At 37.8% G+C, this 17,632-nt stretch overlaps 1 protein-coding gene across 1 annotated transcript in view; it reads left to right on the top strand.

Moving 5' to 3' along the window:
* LOC150078367 (uncharacterized) overlaps window positions 1-17,632 on the top strand; it is a 103,644-nt gene that overhangs the window by 8,936 nt on the left and 77,076 nt on the right. The window contains exon 2 of the mRNA XM_090384545.1: window positions 17,462-17,557. Within this exon, the coding sequence (XP_090240671.1) occupies window positions 17,462-17,557 (96 nt within the window). The remainder of the gene's footprint in view (window positions 1-17,461; window positions 17,558-17,632) is intronic.

Genomic DNA, 17,632 nt, shown 5'->3' with positions numbered 1-17,632 from the left:
TACAAGGGTTCATATGCCTGTACAATAATCTGCCACTGTACTCTTGCTCAGACAGTACCCTCATTGAGGTGCCTCCATAGCCAGGTGGGCAGGAGCAGTAGTGCGTAGCACACTCTTCTTGATTAGACTGGGGTTTTTGCCAGTGACCACCAAATACGGAGGATGTGGAAAGGTCAGGGAATGACCACCGCATATCCCCGGAGCAATATGGCCTTAGTTGCTAATGCTCCTAAAAACCAAATAACAAGAACCCTCATTGATTTGATCTTGTAGTGATCTATATTACTCCCCCCCCCCACACACACACAATGCCTCAAACTAGATTATGAGCTGAGTTTACCTATCAGTATCCCAATTAGACTTCTTTTTTTTTTTTTTTATGAAAACCCCAAACACGAAGGTATCAAAACCTGTAGTACTTAGTACTGTGCATGGGTTGAAGGAGAAGTATGGGGGGAGGGGGTGCCGGAAACTTTGCTCTAGAGACTAAACATGGGTTTCACCACTTCAAGCCTCCAATAAGCAAAGTGGTGGTATTTCACCAGTTGATGAAAGTCATCTACCACCTGAAGGGACTGTGGCGACTTTTAATGTGCCATTTTAGTTAACTAATCATAAGGCAGCGCCTTTTCTCATCTTAGCTGCACTGATTTACAGCTTATTAGTGATCTTTTCACCACAGTGACAATTAGTTTGACCTCACCCTGGCCTCCATTTCATTTATTGTGGACTTCTTTCCAGAAAACAGTCAGATCGTAATCCTATCCTACTTGGGGAATAGCAACCTGCAAATAAACTATACTTGGTGGGGTTGAATTAAAACCAGTGGAGGAGGAAAGGGATTTGGGAGTTACAATATGGGCACATATGAAGTTTTCTTAACAGTGTAAACAGTCAGCCAAGAAAGCCCATGGTGTCCTATATATGATTTATCGAACATTATCCTGTAGAGATAGTTAGATCATAATCCCACTGTGTAAGGCAGTTGTGACCACATTTGGAATACTATGTATGTATAAAGACCTCATCTTAAAAAAAAAAAAAAAAAAAAAAAAAGACATCTGAGCTTCTTGAAAGAGCTCGAAAGGTCAGCAGGAGGATGACCGTATAAGGAAAGATTCCTATTATGGGGGCTACAGATCTTGGTAACCAGCCATGACACACGTGACTTGATTGAGATTTAGAAGACAGAGGGATTAGTAAAATGGATGAAGGTGGAATTCTCACTGTTCAAAAGAACTGAATGTTCGCCTGTGGATGCAGACGTGCACGAGTGTATGCCCACTTGATTGGTGTACAGCAGAGACCACTGGATCGCGATTGTTGCAGTTTTGGATATTTCAGCATTTTTCAATATGGATTCCTGGATCATGAAGAACTATACAGGTGAATAAAAGTAATTTTATTCAAGTAAGCTTATTATTAGCAGTTGTGTTTACCTATTGTTGGGCTTTTGAACGCATTTTTGAAACCGCTCATGAGTTCGGTAATCTTCATTATTTTAAGTTACAAATTAGCTCTAACCATGTTATTTTTGATGGAAAACACTAATATGACACTGAATTAAAACTATTTTTAGTTTTTAATGCACTTTTCTTTGTTACAGATCTTAAAACAGCCAAAAATATAGATTTTCCCGCCAAAATGCAAATCATTACAAACTCGGATTTTAATATGTCTAAGCTAGCGAAAAACATACATATCGTTAGATTGTCAGAGAGGCCCCTCCCCCCAGGTGGGTAGAGTGCCTGCCTGGCAACCCAAAGGTCACGGGTTCGAATCCCACCTCGGGCTTGGATCAGAGTAAAATGCAAAAACTTTGGGAGGTGCATTATGGCCACAGAAGCTCATGCGCCAACAACTAACAAAAAAAAAAGATTGTCAGAGCAACTAGAACCACAATATCGCTAAGGAAGTGAATTAAAATCAAATATAATGACTGAAAAAAAATGGCTAATAACATACACATGGAAAATGACTTGGAAGAACTCCCAGAGCTAGATTGTTTGTTATTTGGTTTTTAGGAGCGTTAGCAACTGAGGCCATATTGCTCCGGGGGATATGCAGTGGTCATGGGCTCGAACCCTGGTCTAATCAAGAAGCGTGTGCTATGCACTGCTGCTCCTGCCCATGGAGGCCCCCCCCCCCCAGAGCTAGAAGCCAGAATACTCAGGGAGAGAACCCTCCCAATGAAGACCTAGACAACTCTCCTCCAGGCTCCATTAGTATACAGAGGACACTATGTGACACTAGTCTGTTATCGCTGCCTTATTTTATGTGCTTTGTCCCATTGCCCTAATTATTTCAGTTTTCTCATGGCTACGGAATTTATGTTAAAATTAAAATATATCGAAGTGTGCACCCACGATGGCTTTTATATCCATGTAAGTTGTTGATGAAATGTAAGTATTGTTTTGGAATTTAAGGAATATTCCACTCAGTAATAATACAGTGCAACAGAGGATTGCTGAGATGGAAAATGATGTCCAAACAACAGTAAATTCAGAGCTGAAAGAGGTTATGTTTGCTATGCAATTAGACAAGTCAACATTTGGAAGTATAAATATTTTAATGTCATTTATACGTTATTACAGTGCAAGTAAAAAAGCAGTAATTGATGAATTCCTTTTTGCCAAATCTTTAAAAACTGATTCCAAAGGTGAAACAATTTTTAGATGTGTGAAAAATTATTTTGAAAAGTATGACATTCCCTTTAGTAATATAACTGCAATTTCAACAGATGGGGCTCAACCTATGGTTGGTAAGTACAGAGGATTTTTAGCTTTAGCTACAAAAGAAAATCCTAAAATACAAATAGTACATTGTGTTTTACTCAGACAACACCTTGGTGCAAAAAACATAAGTGAAGAATTGCAAATGCTTTTAACAGCCGACTGTTTGCTATGCTATGTGAAAAAAATAATGAAAATTTCAATAATTTGCTCCTTCATACAGAAGTAAGATTGTTGTCAAAAGGTAACTCTTTGCAAAGGCTTGTAGAACTTTTATAACTCAGTGGTGGAATTTCTGTCAAAGCACAATCAGTTATTTGCTGATAAATTTAGTCAGTGCAAAAACCACCTCTTTTACCTTGCTGATATATTTTCAAAATACAATGAAGCACAAAAAAAACTGCGAGGTAAAGACATTACGTAAACTCTTGTGACTTATGTAAACTCTAGAAGGAAGGGGATGAATCAGATTGGTCCACTTGATATCGATGGTTCAACTGTTGATGATCCTGCTCAGGTAGCTAACAAACTAAATGAATATTTTGCATCTACATTCACACAAGGAGTTATTCAGGGAGGGGAATGCCAGAGGTGTATTAAACTCTGGCAGTAAGGTATATAATCTTGTAATAACTGAGAGTAAAGTGGAGGAGAAATTGTTGAAGATAAACGTAAGAAATGCACCTGGGATGGATGCAATTTATATTAAAGGAGGCGGTTTATATTAAAGTAAGCAAACCCTTAGCCATAATTATGAGAGCTTCCCTGGACTCGGGGGAGGTACCCGTGGACTGAAGATGTGCAAATGTGACCCCAATCCACAAAGGAGGGTCAAACGGAGACGCAGATAATTACAGGCCTGTTAGTTTAACTTCAGTTCCAGGGAAATTAATGGAGGCACTGGTTAAAAAAGCATTGCAGGATCATCTACACAAGACTTCAGTTATAGCTCGGACACAGCATGGGATTGTTAAGGGGAAGTCTTGTCTGGCCAATTTGATTGGATACTATGACATATCACAAAGGAACTAGATGCAAAGAATAACTGTGATATCATATATTTCGATCTTAGAAAGGCCTTTGATACTATTCCACATGGAAGACTGCTGCACAAATTGGAGCAGTGTGGCATTGGAGGCAAATTGCTGCTATGGATAAAGGGATGGTTGGGTGGGAGAAAACAGAGTGGTAATCAATGGACCCTGCTCTTTTGGACTAATGTTATTAGTCCCTCAGGGTACAGTGTTGGGTCCATGGTTGTTTTCTGTATTTATAAATGATATTGATGATGGTATATCAGGCTTAATATCCAAGTTTGCAGACAATACGAAGGTTGGTAGGGTTGTTAATGACATCTGCTGAAACAGATGGGCTGAGAGGTGACAAATAAAGTTTAACATTGACAAATGTAAAGTACTACATATGGAAAGCAGTAACCCCAGAGTAACATATCAACTCTGTAGTACTACACCGACAGTGGTAGAGAATGAAAAGGACCTGGGGGTAAATGTGCAGGCAGATATGAAGTTTTCTGAGCAGTGCAGACGGTCTGCAAGAGTAGCACATGGTGTCTTGTCAATGAATATACAGGAATTTTTCTAAAATGGATAAGGAGGTGATTATTCCCTTGTATAAGGCAATGGTCAGGCTACACCTTGAGTACAGGTCTGGAGGCCTCATTTTAAGAAGGATGTAGAGCTGTTGGAACAAGTACAGAGAAGGGCAACAAGATTAGTGAATGGCACAAAGGGTTGCTCTTATGAAGAAAGACTTAAGTTTTGCAAATTACAGTGTTTGGAGACTAGGCACCTGTGAGGTGATCTGATTGAGGTGTATAAAGCCTTGAATGGTTTGAGCATGCTCAATGCTGGTGGGATTCTTCCTCAGGCTCAGAATAATCAACTGAGAGGGCATAAATTCAAATTGAGGAAAGACAGTTGTAGGAGAGATGTGCAGAAGTTTACCTTTAGCCAGCAGGTAGTTGATTGGTGGAACAGACTTCCATCTTCTGTTGTGGAAGTTGATAGCCTAAATAAATTTAAGTCTGAGCTGGACAGGTATTTGGAATGAATGGAGGGGTGAAATCGACCAGTTTTTTCATTTATTTATTTTTTTTATTATTATTATTATTTATTTATTTATTTATTTATTTTTTTTTGGCTGATGCTGCATAAGCTTGCTTTCTACTAATGCTAATATTATTATATTAACATGTAGCATAATACTAATTACAATTATACACGATCGTACAATTATTTTGGGATTTCAAGAAAAGTTAATGCTCTTCAAAACTTCACTGTGTCATAGAAATTTTCACTTCTTTCCAAATATCATCTTTAGAACAAGGAGCCGAAGGAAATTTTCATTTGTCAATATTAAACTTCAGTTGCCACCCCTCAGCCCATCTCTTCTAGATCCTATTGCAGTAGTGTACTGTCATTAACAACCCTGCCAACCTTGTATCGTCTGCAAACTTGGACATTAAGTGTGATATACCTTCATCTATATCAGGGGTGGCCGATGAGTCGATTGCGATCTACCAGTTGATTACAGATTTAATTTCGGTCGATCATGACGAATTTTAAATATACAGTCATCCCTCGATTTGTGCACCTTGTGCAGTGAAATTTTTGAGATGGTAGATCGCGGCACATTTTGAAGGAAAAAAGTAGATCGCGGCACATTTTGAAGGAAAAAAGTAGATCGCGTCACAAATTAAGTTGGCCACTGCTGATCTATATCATTGATAAAATATAGAAAAAAACAACAATGGACCCAACACCGAGCTCTGGGGAACTCCACTAATAACATTAGTCCACGAAGAGCAATTTCCACTGATTACCACTCTTCTTCTTCTTCTCCCACTCAATCATCCCTTTATCAAAGCAGCAACTTGCCTTTAATATCATACTACTCCAATTTATGCAGCAGTTTTTTATGCAACAGAATCAAAGGCTTTCCTGAAATCCAAGTACAGTCGATTCCGGTTATTTGGGACACATCGGGACTAGAGCATTTTGGCCTGATTAAGCAGCTGCCTGAATTATCTGAAGTTTCACGTAAATAGTTAAAATTACAATAGACCCTGGCTTTATAATTGGTTCACTATAAAATCAAATCACATTACAATGGTCTCACCATAGTAAAGTACCATTCACTATACGATGTGTAGTAAGTGCCGGTCATTGTGATCGTGTTTGTGAATCGAATTTTAATTCTATTAAATTTAATTTATAACAGTAAAAAGATAAGCAATCAATAACAAAGAACACGGCACACACAAATTGCAAGTAACACAATACGCGCAAGTGAGAATGGAGTAACAAGTTACGAAGCTTTAAAAATAGGAATGAAGAGAAGGTTCTGAAAATTAATTTTTTATATGATTGAAGATTCCATGGAAGTGTAACCACATTTCACTGTAATAACCCACAGAATTCCAGCTGTCGGTATTATCGCAAATTCAATAGTATCAAGCTAACTATCCGTTTATGATTGATTGCACTAACAGAAAAGTTCAATAAACAGTTTACTGTTAATTGTCTTTATTGTTTTATGGTTGTGACCTCCAGAAATCTGACTGAACCACGTGGTATGGTCGGAGACAATCGTAGGGTAATCTCCAGTGCTGCGGTCTCCTGCCCAGATTAAACAGAATGTTGTCCCAATTAAACGAAGTAAACCCTGGCTATTTTCTTGGTTGGGTTCTGTTTTTGTAAGATTTGCCCCAAATAAACGGCTTCCCGATTAACCGGTAGCCCAAATAACCGGAATCCACTGTATCTGATAACAAAATTATTTTTGGTGTGAAACATCCCTGGGGGCACGTACAAAAATTTCAACCATGTAAATCCTATCGGTCACTAAAAATGCGTCACAAAAGTGGTCATTCGTGGCTTCCGGCAGAGTTGCTTCCTATGCTCCCACCACTATGGTGGGAACATGGGAATCACCCATGTCTGTGCTGAGCATTCATTTGTAGTGTGTTTAGAGTGCATGACGTATTTTTTCGTGACCGATATGATATCTCAAGTTCTAGTGAACCGATTTACAAATGCCATTTGTTTGAATTTTGTCAGACTGCATTAGAAAAACAAAAAAAAAGTGTGTACAATCAGTTGTTTTATAACGTGCATTTTCACTACTTGAATTTGCCCAACGCGACTGATATATTAGGGAACAATGCAAGTATAATGCTATTTTCGCGTTGGCTCATGCATGATTTCATCTACCAGTAATATTAGGTGAATGCAAAACCCAGCACCAAGCTGAACGTAGCGACCTGCACAGCAATACATACAAGTTTATGAAGCTTAAAAAAGTCAACATCAAATGTGTGACAGTTATATTTCTCGTTTACTGTAGTTGTATTGGTCGGAGACCCACTTGTCATTTGCTGTATTCATTAGATAACATTTTTCTGCTTGAACAGAAATTTCGCGAGGCGGGATAGCACATTTCTGGAGGTCATGACCATAACACAATAAGATTTCCAGTTTATTGGGCTTTTCAGTTAGTGCAATCTAATTATAAACAGGTAGTAAACTCGATCTTACTGCATTTGTGATAATACCCATAGCTGGAATTCCTGTGGGTTTTTACATCCCCTCCATGAAATCTTCTATCATATAAAATACATAAATAAATTTTCAAAATCTTCTCTTCATTCCTATTTTTCAAACTTCATAAACCTGTCTCACTTTTGCATATTTTTGTGTAGCTTGTTCATCATTATTGATTGCAAAAAAAATCTTTTTTACTGTTTTAAATTTTACAATCCAAAAAGAAAGAAAATATCAGTGAACATAAATATCAATCAAACAAACTTCATATTTTGTCAAGGTAAAGTGCTGTATTTACTGTAATATTTATTTATTGGAAATTTAATGTGTGTTTATTTAAGGGAAATGTAATACAGTCTGTCCTCATATAGCACGATAGTTGTGTTCCTAGAAACCCTCGTGCAACAAAAAAAATGCAATATAAACAACAGGCCCTATGGGAAAAGTGGGGTTAGGTGTTGACCACCCAAGATTGAACACACATTTGGAACCAAAACATTACCAAACACAATAAATAATCGGGTAATTTTAATCGTTATAAAATACTTACGTATTTTATAACGATTAAAATACGTAATAAAAATAATATTTTTTATTATAATATAATAAATAATAAAAATTTATTAATAAAATAGTAAAAAATTTATTATATTAAATAAAATAGTCGTAATAAAATGCTTACGTATTTTATTACGACTATTACGTAATAAAATACAGGCATACCTCGGTTAACGTTACCTCTGATAACGAAGCTTCGATATAACGAAGTCCGCAATTTCAAGCCCCATTTAACATAAAAAAAAATATTCCAGTTTAATCACCTGAAATCTAAACAAACTGAAGAAATTACGGAAACCTTTGGGGCTTCTCGTGGTTGGTTCGAGAAATTTAAAAAACGGGCCAGGATTCATAGTGTAAAATTAATAGGAGAAACTGCAAATAAGTTTCCAGAAAAACTAAAGGAAATAACTGAACGTGAAAATTTTCCACCAAATTTGGTGTTCAGTGTTGACGAAAACGGTTTGTTCTGGAAACGGCTACCAACAAAAAGCTTTATTTCTATTGAAGAAAAATCAGCTGCTTTGTTCAAAGCAGCCAAAGACCGTTTAACGTTACTCTTTGGATCAAATGCCTCTGGCGATTATAAATTAAAATTGTTATTAGTTTACCATTCAGAAAATCCGAGGGCGTTAAAAGGTAACATAAAAATGAATTTACCTGTAATATGGAAAGCAAATAGAAAAGCTTGGGTTACCAAGAGTTATTTACTGATTGGTTTGTTAACCACTTTTGTCCTGAAGTAAAACGGTATTGTCAAAAAAACAACTTTGAAGAAAAAGCTCTTTTGTTGTTAGACAATGCTCCGGGACATCCTACTGATCTTCACACGTTGGACACATTCATTCCTGTCAAAGTTGTGTTTCTTCCAGCAAACACAACTTCCCTGATTCAGCCATTGGATCAGGGAGTAATAGCATCATTTAAAGCTTATTATCTGTGTCGAACATTAAGCAATTTAACTGAACTAGAGGATAAAGAGGAAATGACAGTTAAAACTTTTTTGGAAAAACTACACCATTAAAAACGCAATTGAAAACATTGATAGTTATTGGAAAGAAGTCACTAAGAAATGCTTAAATGGAGTTTAGCGCAAAATATGTCCAGAAGTTGTACTAGAAGAAGAAAATAACATCTAAGAAATTAGAAATGAAGTTATCCAGATGGCTCAATCAATAGGTTTCGAAAATGTCGATGAAGAGGATGTTAGAAATTTATTGAATGCAGAAGATGATGGTTTTTCAGTGGAAGATTTAGAAAATCTTGTTAGCAACGAAGACAAAGATAATGAAGACGAAGTTAAAGAAGTTCCTGCCGAAAAAGTGTTAACAACCAAAGATTTAAAAAGGTGCTTAAATGACATTGAAAACGTTTTAAATTTTTTTAGTGAAAATGATCCTGATTTAGGAAGAAGTTTTATTGTTAAGCGATCAGTGTTAAATGCAATAACTCCGTATAGGCAATTGTTAAATGAAAAAAAAAAAAAAAGCATAAGCAATCAACTTTAGACTCATATTTTAAAATGAGATTTCACTTTGTATGTAAGTTGACTGTTTATTTAATAAAACTTTTCTTTGTTCGAAAAAAAAGCTTTTCATTTTCTTTAAGTGGGAACGTATCCCTATTCTGGCCATAGTATTTTTACCTCTGAAAACGAAGTTTCGCTTAACGAAGTAATTTCGTGGAACACATCCTATTCGTTATTCGAGGTATGCCTGTATTGCTAATGCTTTTGCTTCTATCGTAAGCAAACTTGTTTTTTTGTTTGATTTTCTATCCAAACAGATGACAGCCGTTCCATCTCTTCCAATTCTTTGTGTCTTAATCTAATGGATTTTAATTACGCTTTGTGTTGTTCCTGCTATGAAAGTTGTTTTTATTTTCTCTGCATTCTTTCTAATTCTCGGCGTTGCCTCATTTCGGTCTATAGCACGTCCAATATCACATGGTCTTTCATTTCGCTCAAAGCGTTTCAAAATTTCATATTTTTTCTCTATCCACAGAGGCAAACTGGTCATAAGCCTTACCCGGGAAATCCTGGTGGGCCGGAGGCCGGTGTGATTTTGGCCATAAACCATAGTATGAGGCCACTATAAATTTTCCCGGGTAAGAATTTTTGATCCAGTCTGCCTCTGTTTATCGATATTGCTTCTTTTTTTTTTCTCTGTGAAAAGGACGCTTCCTTTTCACACCTTTTAAGTATTTTACTCATTTTTAGGGAATAAAGCACAATTACAAAACGAGGAGGCACGCTTGATACTCATAAACAAAGCTGCGCCCGTGTAGCAACTGAATAAACAACACCATAAAGGCCGAGATACACTATTAACACCTCACATTTTACTAAAGCACATTTCTGGGGGTTACTACCATAAAACAATTTCCAGTTGCGTTTCTGCTAGTGGAATCTGTTATAAAAAAGTAAAGTAAAGTGCAGCCATTATCAACCCACTGCAGGATGGAAGCCTCCTCAACAATTCATGCTGAGGGAAATGGACCATAATCTGCCACGCTGGTCCAGTGTGGGTTGGCAGATCGACCGTATTCAGCAGACAGGGGCTTGAACCCCGGTCTACTCAAAGAGCGTGTGCTACTGCACTCCCGCTCCTGCCCACTCGGCTACGGAGGCCGTTGTTCTAAACTGTTATAAACTGGTAGTAAACTCGATCTAATTGCATTTGCGATTATATCGATAGCTGGAATTGTATTGGTTTTTACGTTATTATGGTGAAATGTGTTTCCCCTTCACTGATATAAAAAACATAAATACATATTCAGAATCTTCTCTTCATTCCTATCGTGTTGTGTTTGGTTGGGGTGATTCTGCCGTTTCTTGTAAACACAAAGGCGAATCGTGCATAAGCGAATTCGGTTTGTGTTATATAAGATATCGTTCCCCTATTTATAAATCATGTATGATCGAATTCGTGTAATGTAAACACGTGTTATACGAGGACCGACTGTATTTATTTATTGGAAATTTAATAAAATTGCTAACCTGTGTTATCAATTTTATCGGGTTTTTAACTTTTTTTTAGTGATTTACTTACCAGAGTTAGCATTTTTTTTTTTCCAGTGCTCTACCCCATCCTTATTTTTCCCATAAGCCCTGTTGTTTTTAATGCGTGAAATAACATAACACGGAGATTTTTAGGAACACGTGTTTTTTTTTTTTTTTTTTTTTTTGTTGTTGGCGCATCAGCTTCTGTGGCCGTAATGCACCCCTCAAGGTTTTGCAGTACTCTGATCCAAGCCCGAGGCGGGATTCGAACCCATGACCTTTGGGTTGCCAGGCAGGCACTTTACCCACCTAGCTAGTCCGGTCGGCTAGGAACACATGTATCGCGTTATAGTATAACCGACTCTACCTTGTATGCACAAAATATGTTTTATTTTATGGAAGAAGTTAGCAAAATCCAACCCAATAGCCTAATTACCCATTTGATTGTAGCCACTTGTTGAATAGTATGATTGTGACATTCTATTGTTAGGTGCCACTATAGAAGTTTTCACGTCAGTAATTTTGGAAAAGGCGTTCAGTGATGCCGAAGTCAAATGCCCAGCGTTCTCGAGCGTATCGAGCAAGAATGAAAGCGACAAGTCCTAAGAAAATAAAGACGAAGGTTACATTGAGTTTGCGAGAATGAAAAATACTATCAAGACTGTTTAAAAGACAAACAAAAAAATCAAGCATCGAATTTAGCAATGCCGCTGCTCCATCTAACAATGATGTATCCAAAGTGAGTATTAATTATGTACAACAGAACATTTCTCCAATTGCAAGCAGATGAGTTTAAATGATCAAGCTCCTTTTCCTTACGCTGACCACTATTTACATAAGAACGCATGTAGAGAGTTTGAAATGAGATTTATGAAAAATGATTTCTGTTCTGTATGCTATGTCAAACTGCCAGAAATTCCATCGCATTTACCAAAGTTGGATTTAGTGACATAGAGGCTCATTTCTCCTCACTTACCATTCATGCAAATAAGGCTCCTGAGACACATACAGACAATATGGCATTCGGGGGCAAGTGATCAGTGTGCTTGTGTCGGTCAACAGGATGGTCATCGTTTGCCAAGGGAGATTGACGATGATCATTGTATAAATGTTAGCAAAATCCCTCAGTTCTCTCCCTCAACTGCTAAAGACTACCGAGGCACCACGCCGACCTCACCAACACTGTTACACAATGCCAAATATTGCTGCTATCTGAGACTTGGTTAAAATAAGGCTCCTGATTCAAGATATTTGAGCGGGTTAGTAAGAAAGCGAGTGGTTAAAGCGTGGTTTCAGTATTTGGTTGATACGCCTCTCTATCAATCGTACCAAATAACAATAGATCAGTCATTCTTTGATGGCAGTCACATGGAAATTAATTTGGCTAAAGGCGACATAAGCGAAGCAAAAGAAAAGTCGCATCGTCCAACAGCAAAAATGAGATTGCCAGAGTTGCAACTAATCAGCTACAACAAGACATGGACATGTTGACATGTGTTTTTGTAAGGAGCGGCTCCTAGAACACGAGTTCATCTCCACCTCATATCTCTGTGAAGGACAGTACCACTGTAAGAGGGCCAGAAACATGAGTAGTATAGGTTTGTGTGTGTTCTGTTGTTATGTTCTGGCCACTTGGCTACCCAGAAGCATCAATCCCCTGGACAGGTGATTCTGGGTACTCGTCCACAACACGGGAAGGTGGCCAGTCCCACTGGAGCATGTACTGTCTTGATACGAGACTGATCTGATGTTGCCAAAAGGTGGGTCAGATTTCTTTGGGAGCCCACTCCAGAGGGGGAGAAAAAATTCCTGTGGTGCAAAAAAAATAATAATAAATAAATAAATAAAAAATTCCCCGTGGGTGAAAAAAATATATATTAAATAAATAAAAATAAAATAAAAAATTCCCTGTGATAAAAAAAAAACAGAGAGAGAGAAAGAGAGAGAGAGAGAGCTGTTTGACACCAGTGACAGCCCAAGTGCCAGAACAGAGCGCGAATAGAAAAAATAAAAATAAAAAATATATATATACAGGGTGATTCACTACCAGTGCGACAAACTTGCAGGAGGTGTAGGGGGCACAAAGACGAACCATTTCTGTTGAAGAAACCAAGTAGTAAAGGTCCTCTGGAGTGGATAAGCCACAGGCTCCAATGATTCGACCCATTGCAGATGGTATGAATTCATTTGGTTTGTTGACAGTATCCTCCATACAGTGGATTGGGAAATACCTAATTGTTGGCCTATTGCTCGAGTACTCGTACTCGGATTGCCTTCTGCAAGATGTAGGACATTCTCTTCATTGTCTGGCATTCTCGTCGTTCGCTCTCGATTCATAGTACCTCTCGTGAAACAACCAGTCTCACATAACCTTCTGTGCACACGTGCGAAAATCGTATGATGAGGAGCACGCCTGTGCATGAAACGTTTCTGGTACAAGCGCAGAGCGGCACTCCCGTTACAGTCTGCAGCACCATACGCGAGGTGCATGTTAGCCAGTTCAACGTTTGAATACTCATCCATCCTACTGCCTCGGGAACTGGTTCGCAAATGCTGACTTCCAGCGGCATCACTGTTCACGCAACCTCCCGTTCAATGTCCTCTACCGCATGATGAAGGCATTTCAGACCCTACAATGCTATGTGATTCCAATTTGTCTTTGTGCCTCCTACACCTCCTGCAAGTTTGTCGCACTGGTAGTGAATCACCCTGTGCGTGTGTGTGTGTGTGTGTGTGTGTGCTACAACAAGACAGGACAGCTTGTTCAAATTCATCCATGATAGGAAGGAACACTCAGGAAGAATCAGATGATTCACTTTCGCAACTCTTTGCAGAAAGGCGCCTCCGTAGCAGGTGGGCAGGAGCAGCAGTGCGTAGCACACGCTTTTTGATTAGACTGGGGTTCGAGCCCCTGAGCACCAAATACGGAGGATGCGAAAAGGTCAGGGAATGACCACCGCATATCCCTGGAGCAATATGTCCTTAAGTTGCTAATGCTCCTAAAAACCAAATAACTTAACAAGAGCCAAAGCCTACCGAGGTACCACGCCAACCTCACCAACACTGTTACACAGCAATGCCAAATCTTGCTGCTATCTGAGACTTGGTTAAACAATAAAGAGAGTGTCAGCATCCCAAACTTAGATTGCATGGTTCAATTCAAGTGTGAAACCAAATGGACAACTAAAGTCACAATACAGGCAGTCCTCACGTAACGCGTTCGATTAACGCGATTTTCATTTAACGCTATTTGAAAATTTATACCACTTTACACGATGCAAATTTCCAGTTCACGCGATTTTTTTTTTTTTTTATGCGATAATTGAAAAATATTTGAATCGCGTGTTAAGCTTACCACGAGTCGTACCACGAGTTTGCCTGCTGCTCACCTCGGTGTGTTCCATCAACCATCGGGAGAAGACGTGTTACTTGTTTGTCTCCTGCTAATAAAGTCAATGCACACTTGCATAAAAATTCAAATTTTTAAATGAGCCAGATGAAAATGTTACCACGAAGGAGATAACGGTAAAAGAATTAGATAATCTTTCGTATTGCAGAGAACCTTAAACAAAAGGTTTGAGGTTTTCTGCGATATTTATTTCCCCAGAGCCCAGAGAACATTGTCGGCTATCGGCTATTGATTGATGAAAAGAGAAAATCAACACTGTTCAAATATTTCCGCAACAGTCATTTCTTCATTGTGTATTTTATGTCAGAGGTTCCCAAACTTTCTCGGCTCACGGCGCCCTTAGTCGAAGGTTCGACCTTCGACAGATGGTCGAAGGTGGAACCTTCGACCATCTGTCGTAACATCATGAAATACATCCACCTCATACTCCATTGGTAGTATTATGTCAAATAAATGTTTGCCACTAATTACTGTCCTGTGTTGTTTTTGCTTCTTGTGCCTCTGCTACTACTTTCCCGTGACGTTTCCAGTTATGGGTTCCTATGCGATTCACATTCCTTTAGATGTTGCCTACCTCCCCTAAACGTTTGTACCAATATTTTTGAGACACCCTGTATATTTCTTCTAACAGTCACATACAGGATATAATTAACTTCATTCATTTCATTTTGCTGCCATACTCAATTTATGGTGCAGCGCTGTTAAAGAAAGATTTACATAAAATACCCATGATCATGAGCACCGATTTCAACATTAAATTTGAATTGGAAGAAACTAAACCATTTAATTACTTTCTTGCAAGAAACATTCAATCTAACTCTAAACACTAATACCTCAATTTCAACTAAAAGGTCGGGTACCTCAATTGATACTGTTTTCCGGAGGCATTTAGATATGTTGCAATCGCAAGTATATGTCTCTTACTTTAGTTATTGTAAATCCATCTTGTCTTCCAGCTGAAATTATGGAAATTTGTGAATGATCAATAAAATATTTATAATACAAAAGTTCTTTTATTTCATAATCAATATGTACAAATCAAAATACCTAAAAGAAATACGAAAGATGTTTCACATAAAACCATTTACTGCTTCGGCACACATGCCAAATTTTTTTGCATCTACTTACTTTGTGACCACATCATAGTATCCCATCAAATTGGTCAGACAAGACTTCCCCTTAAACAAACCCATGTGTCTCTATAACTGCAGTCTTGTCAAGATGATCCTTCAATGCTTCTTTAAACAGTGACTCCATTATTATACAGGTCTATAATTACTCGTCTCACCCTTTGATCCTCCTTCGTGAATTCGGGATACATTTGCACATCTCTAGTCCATTGGGAACTCCCCTGAGTCCAAAAATGCTCTCATAATTATGGCTGAGTTTGCTTACTTCCTTGGGCACCTCTGTAGCCAGGTGGGCAGGAGCAGCAGTGCGTAGCACACGCTTCTTGATTAGACCGGGGTTCGAGCCCTTGACCACCAAATACAGAGGATGCGGAAAGGTCAGGAATGACCACCGCATATCCCCGGAGCAATATGGCCTTAGTTGCTAATGCTCCTAAAAACCAAATAACAACAACAGCTTACTTTCTTTGCTACCTCTTAATATAACTGGATAGATCCCATCCACTTCAGGTGCCTTTCTTATGTTTGACTTCAACAATTTATCCTCCAATTTGCTCTCAGTTATTACAAAATCATTTAGCTCCCTGTTAGATTTTGATAAGCTTGTGGCCTCCACTTCCCTACAGAATTCCTCATGTGTGAATGTAGATGCAAAATACTCATTTAGTTTGTCAGCTACCTGAGTAGGATCACCAACAGTCGAACTATTGATATCAAGTGAACCAATCTGTTTCTTTCCTTTCTAGGGTTTACATAAGTTGTAAACTATAGAAAGCAGGTTGGTTGTTGAACCTCTGCTTTAGGAAAGATAAGCCTCTTTAGTAAATGCCAACTCAATTTCTGACACTTCTTTGGCTGTTTTATCAGTGATGACTGGTAGCCGAGGAACAAGTGTTTATTCTGTTTTTGAATTAGGTTGGTTGGAAGCCCTGTTTGTCTGTTCTTGGTGACATGAAGAGCAAATCCATTATTCAAGGCTAGGTTAGAAATGGAAGATTGCTCCTGTTGAAGCAGGACCCCTTTAAATATCTTAATGGCTTTGAATACTGAGTGGATACAATCTGATGAAAGAGACATGTTTCAGAAACAGATTTTTACAATTTCACATTGACATTGGAAAAATTTGTGTCCATTGTTGGAACATGAATATACAGGTACTGTATACAGTCGTGTACAATGAATGGGATTTAAATTTTTATGTTGTTTGTTATAAAAAGACATTATTCTCCTTTTAAAAAAGAAATCCATGCCAACCTTCCCTGGTGGCCATTTTTTTATGGGTTGGAAGGGGATTAACAAGCAAAGTTCCTTGAAACTTCTTTTCTATAGTAGTAAGTAGTAAGTGCTATTTTCAGTAGTTTATCGAAGGCAATTCCTTTAACACGCATTTTATGCCCTAAATCAAGGGAACAATTGAAGATCATTCTTGTGCAGTTTCCAAGTATGTACAGTGCCACAACTGGTAGCCAAGGAACAAGTGTATTCTGTTTTTGAATTAGGTTGGTTGGAAGTCCTGTTTGTCTGTTCTTGGTGACATGAAGAGCAAATCCATTATTCCTGTGGCTCAATCAATATAAAGTTATGGAACTCTTAAATTATAAAGCATAGCACCTGTTAGAAATTTGTATGTTGAGTTTATTAACTCTATTTGTTAGCCTTATGTGAAAGAATACTTTTTCTTCAGTTAAAAAAGTAATCTAGTAACTTGCAACTAATTTGTTATAACTGCATTTTCAGTTGCATAAATCCTTAAACATAACTTATTATAAATTAGTTTAACAGGTTTTCATAAAGATGTGGGGATCAATATGCTTGATAACTACAAAAATAAATTAACCATTTTATTTCATTTTTATATTACTTCTTTCATTTATATTTTAAGTTTCTGTATTCCACGTTCTGCCCTCTACCGAATATATGAAACTTATTTGTTTTATCTTTAAATTTGACGTTAACAACTTTATTATAAATTTTGTCTATATAATATATAAATAAATGTGAACAGTTTTTATTTTTGTTTGTGTTATTATTTTTTTAAAGGGATTTTTTTTTTTTTAAATTGTGTATAGCATGTGTGAAGAGAATAAACCATCCAAAACAAAAGACTGGTTATTTCAGGAAGAGAGACATCGATCACATAAAAAGCTGCAGACTTTGTGCTTAAGGTGTGTTCTCTCTCTCTCTCTCTCTCTCTCTCTCTCTCTCTCTCTCTCTCTCTCTCCTCTCTCTCTCTCTCTCTC

Source organism: Mastigoproctus giganteus, chromosome 11 (genome assembly GCF_048544385.1).
Source record: "Mastigoproctus giganteus isolate SK-2022 chromosome 11, ASM4854438v1, whole genome shotgun sequence".
Taxonomy (NCBI): domain Eukaryota; kingdom Metazoa; phylum Arthropoda; class Arachnida; order Uropygi; family Thelyphonidae; genus Mastigoproctus; species Mastigoproctus giganteus.
This window is presented reverse-complemented; position numbering and strand designations above follow the sequence as displayed.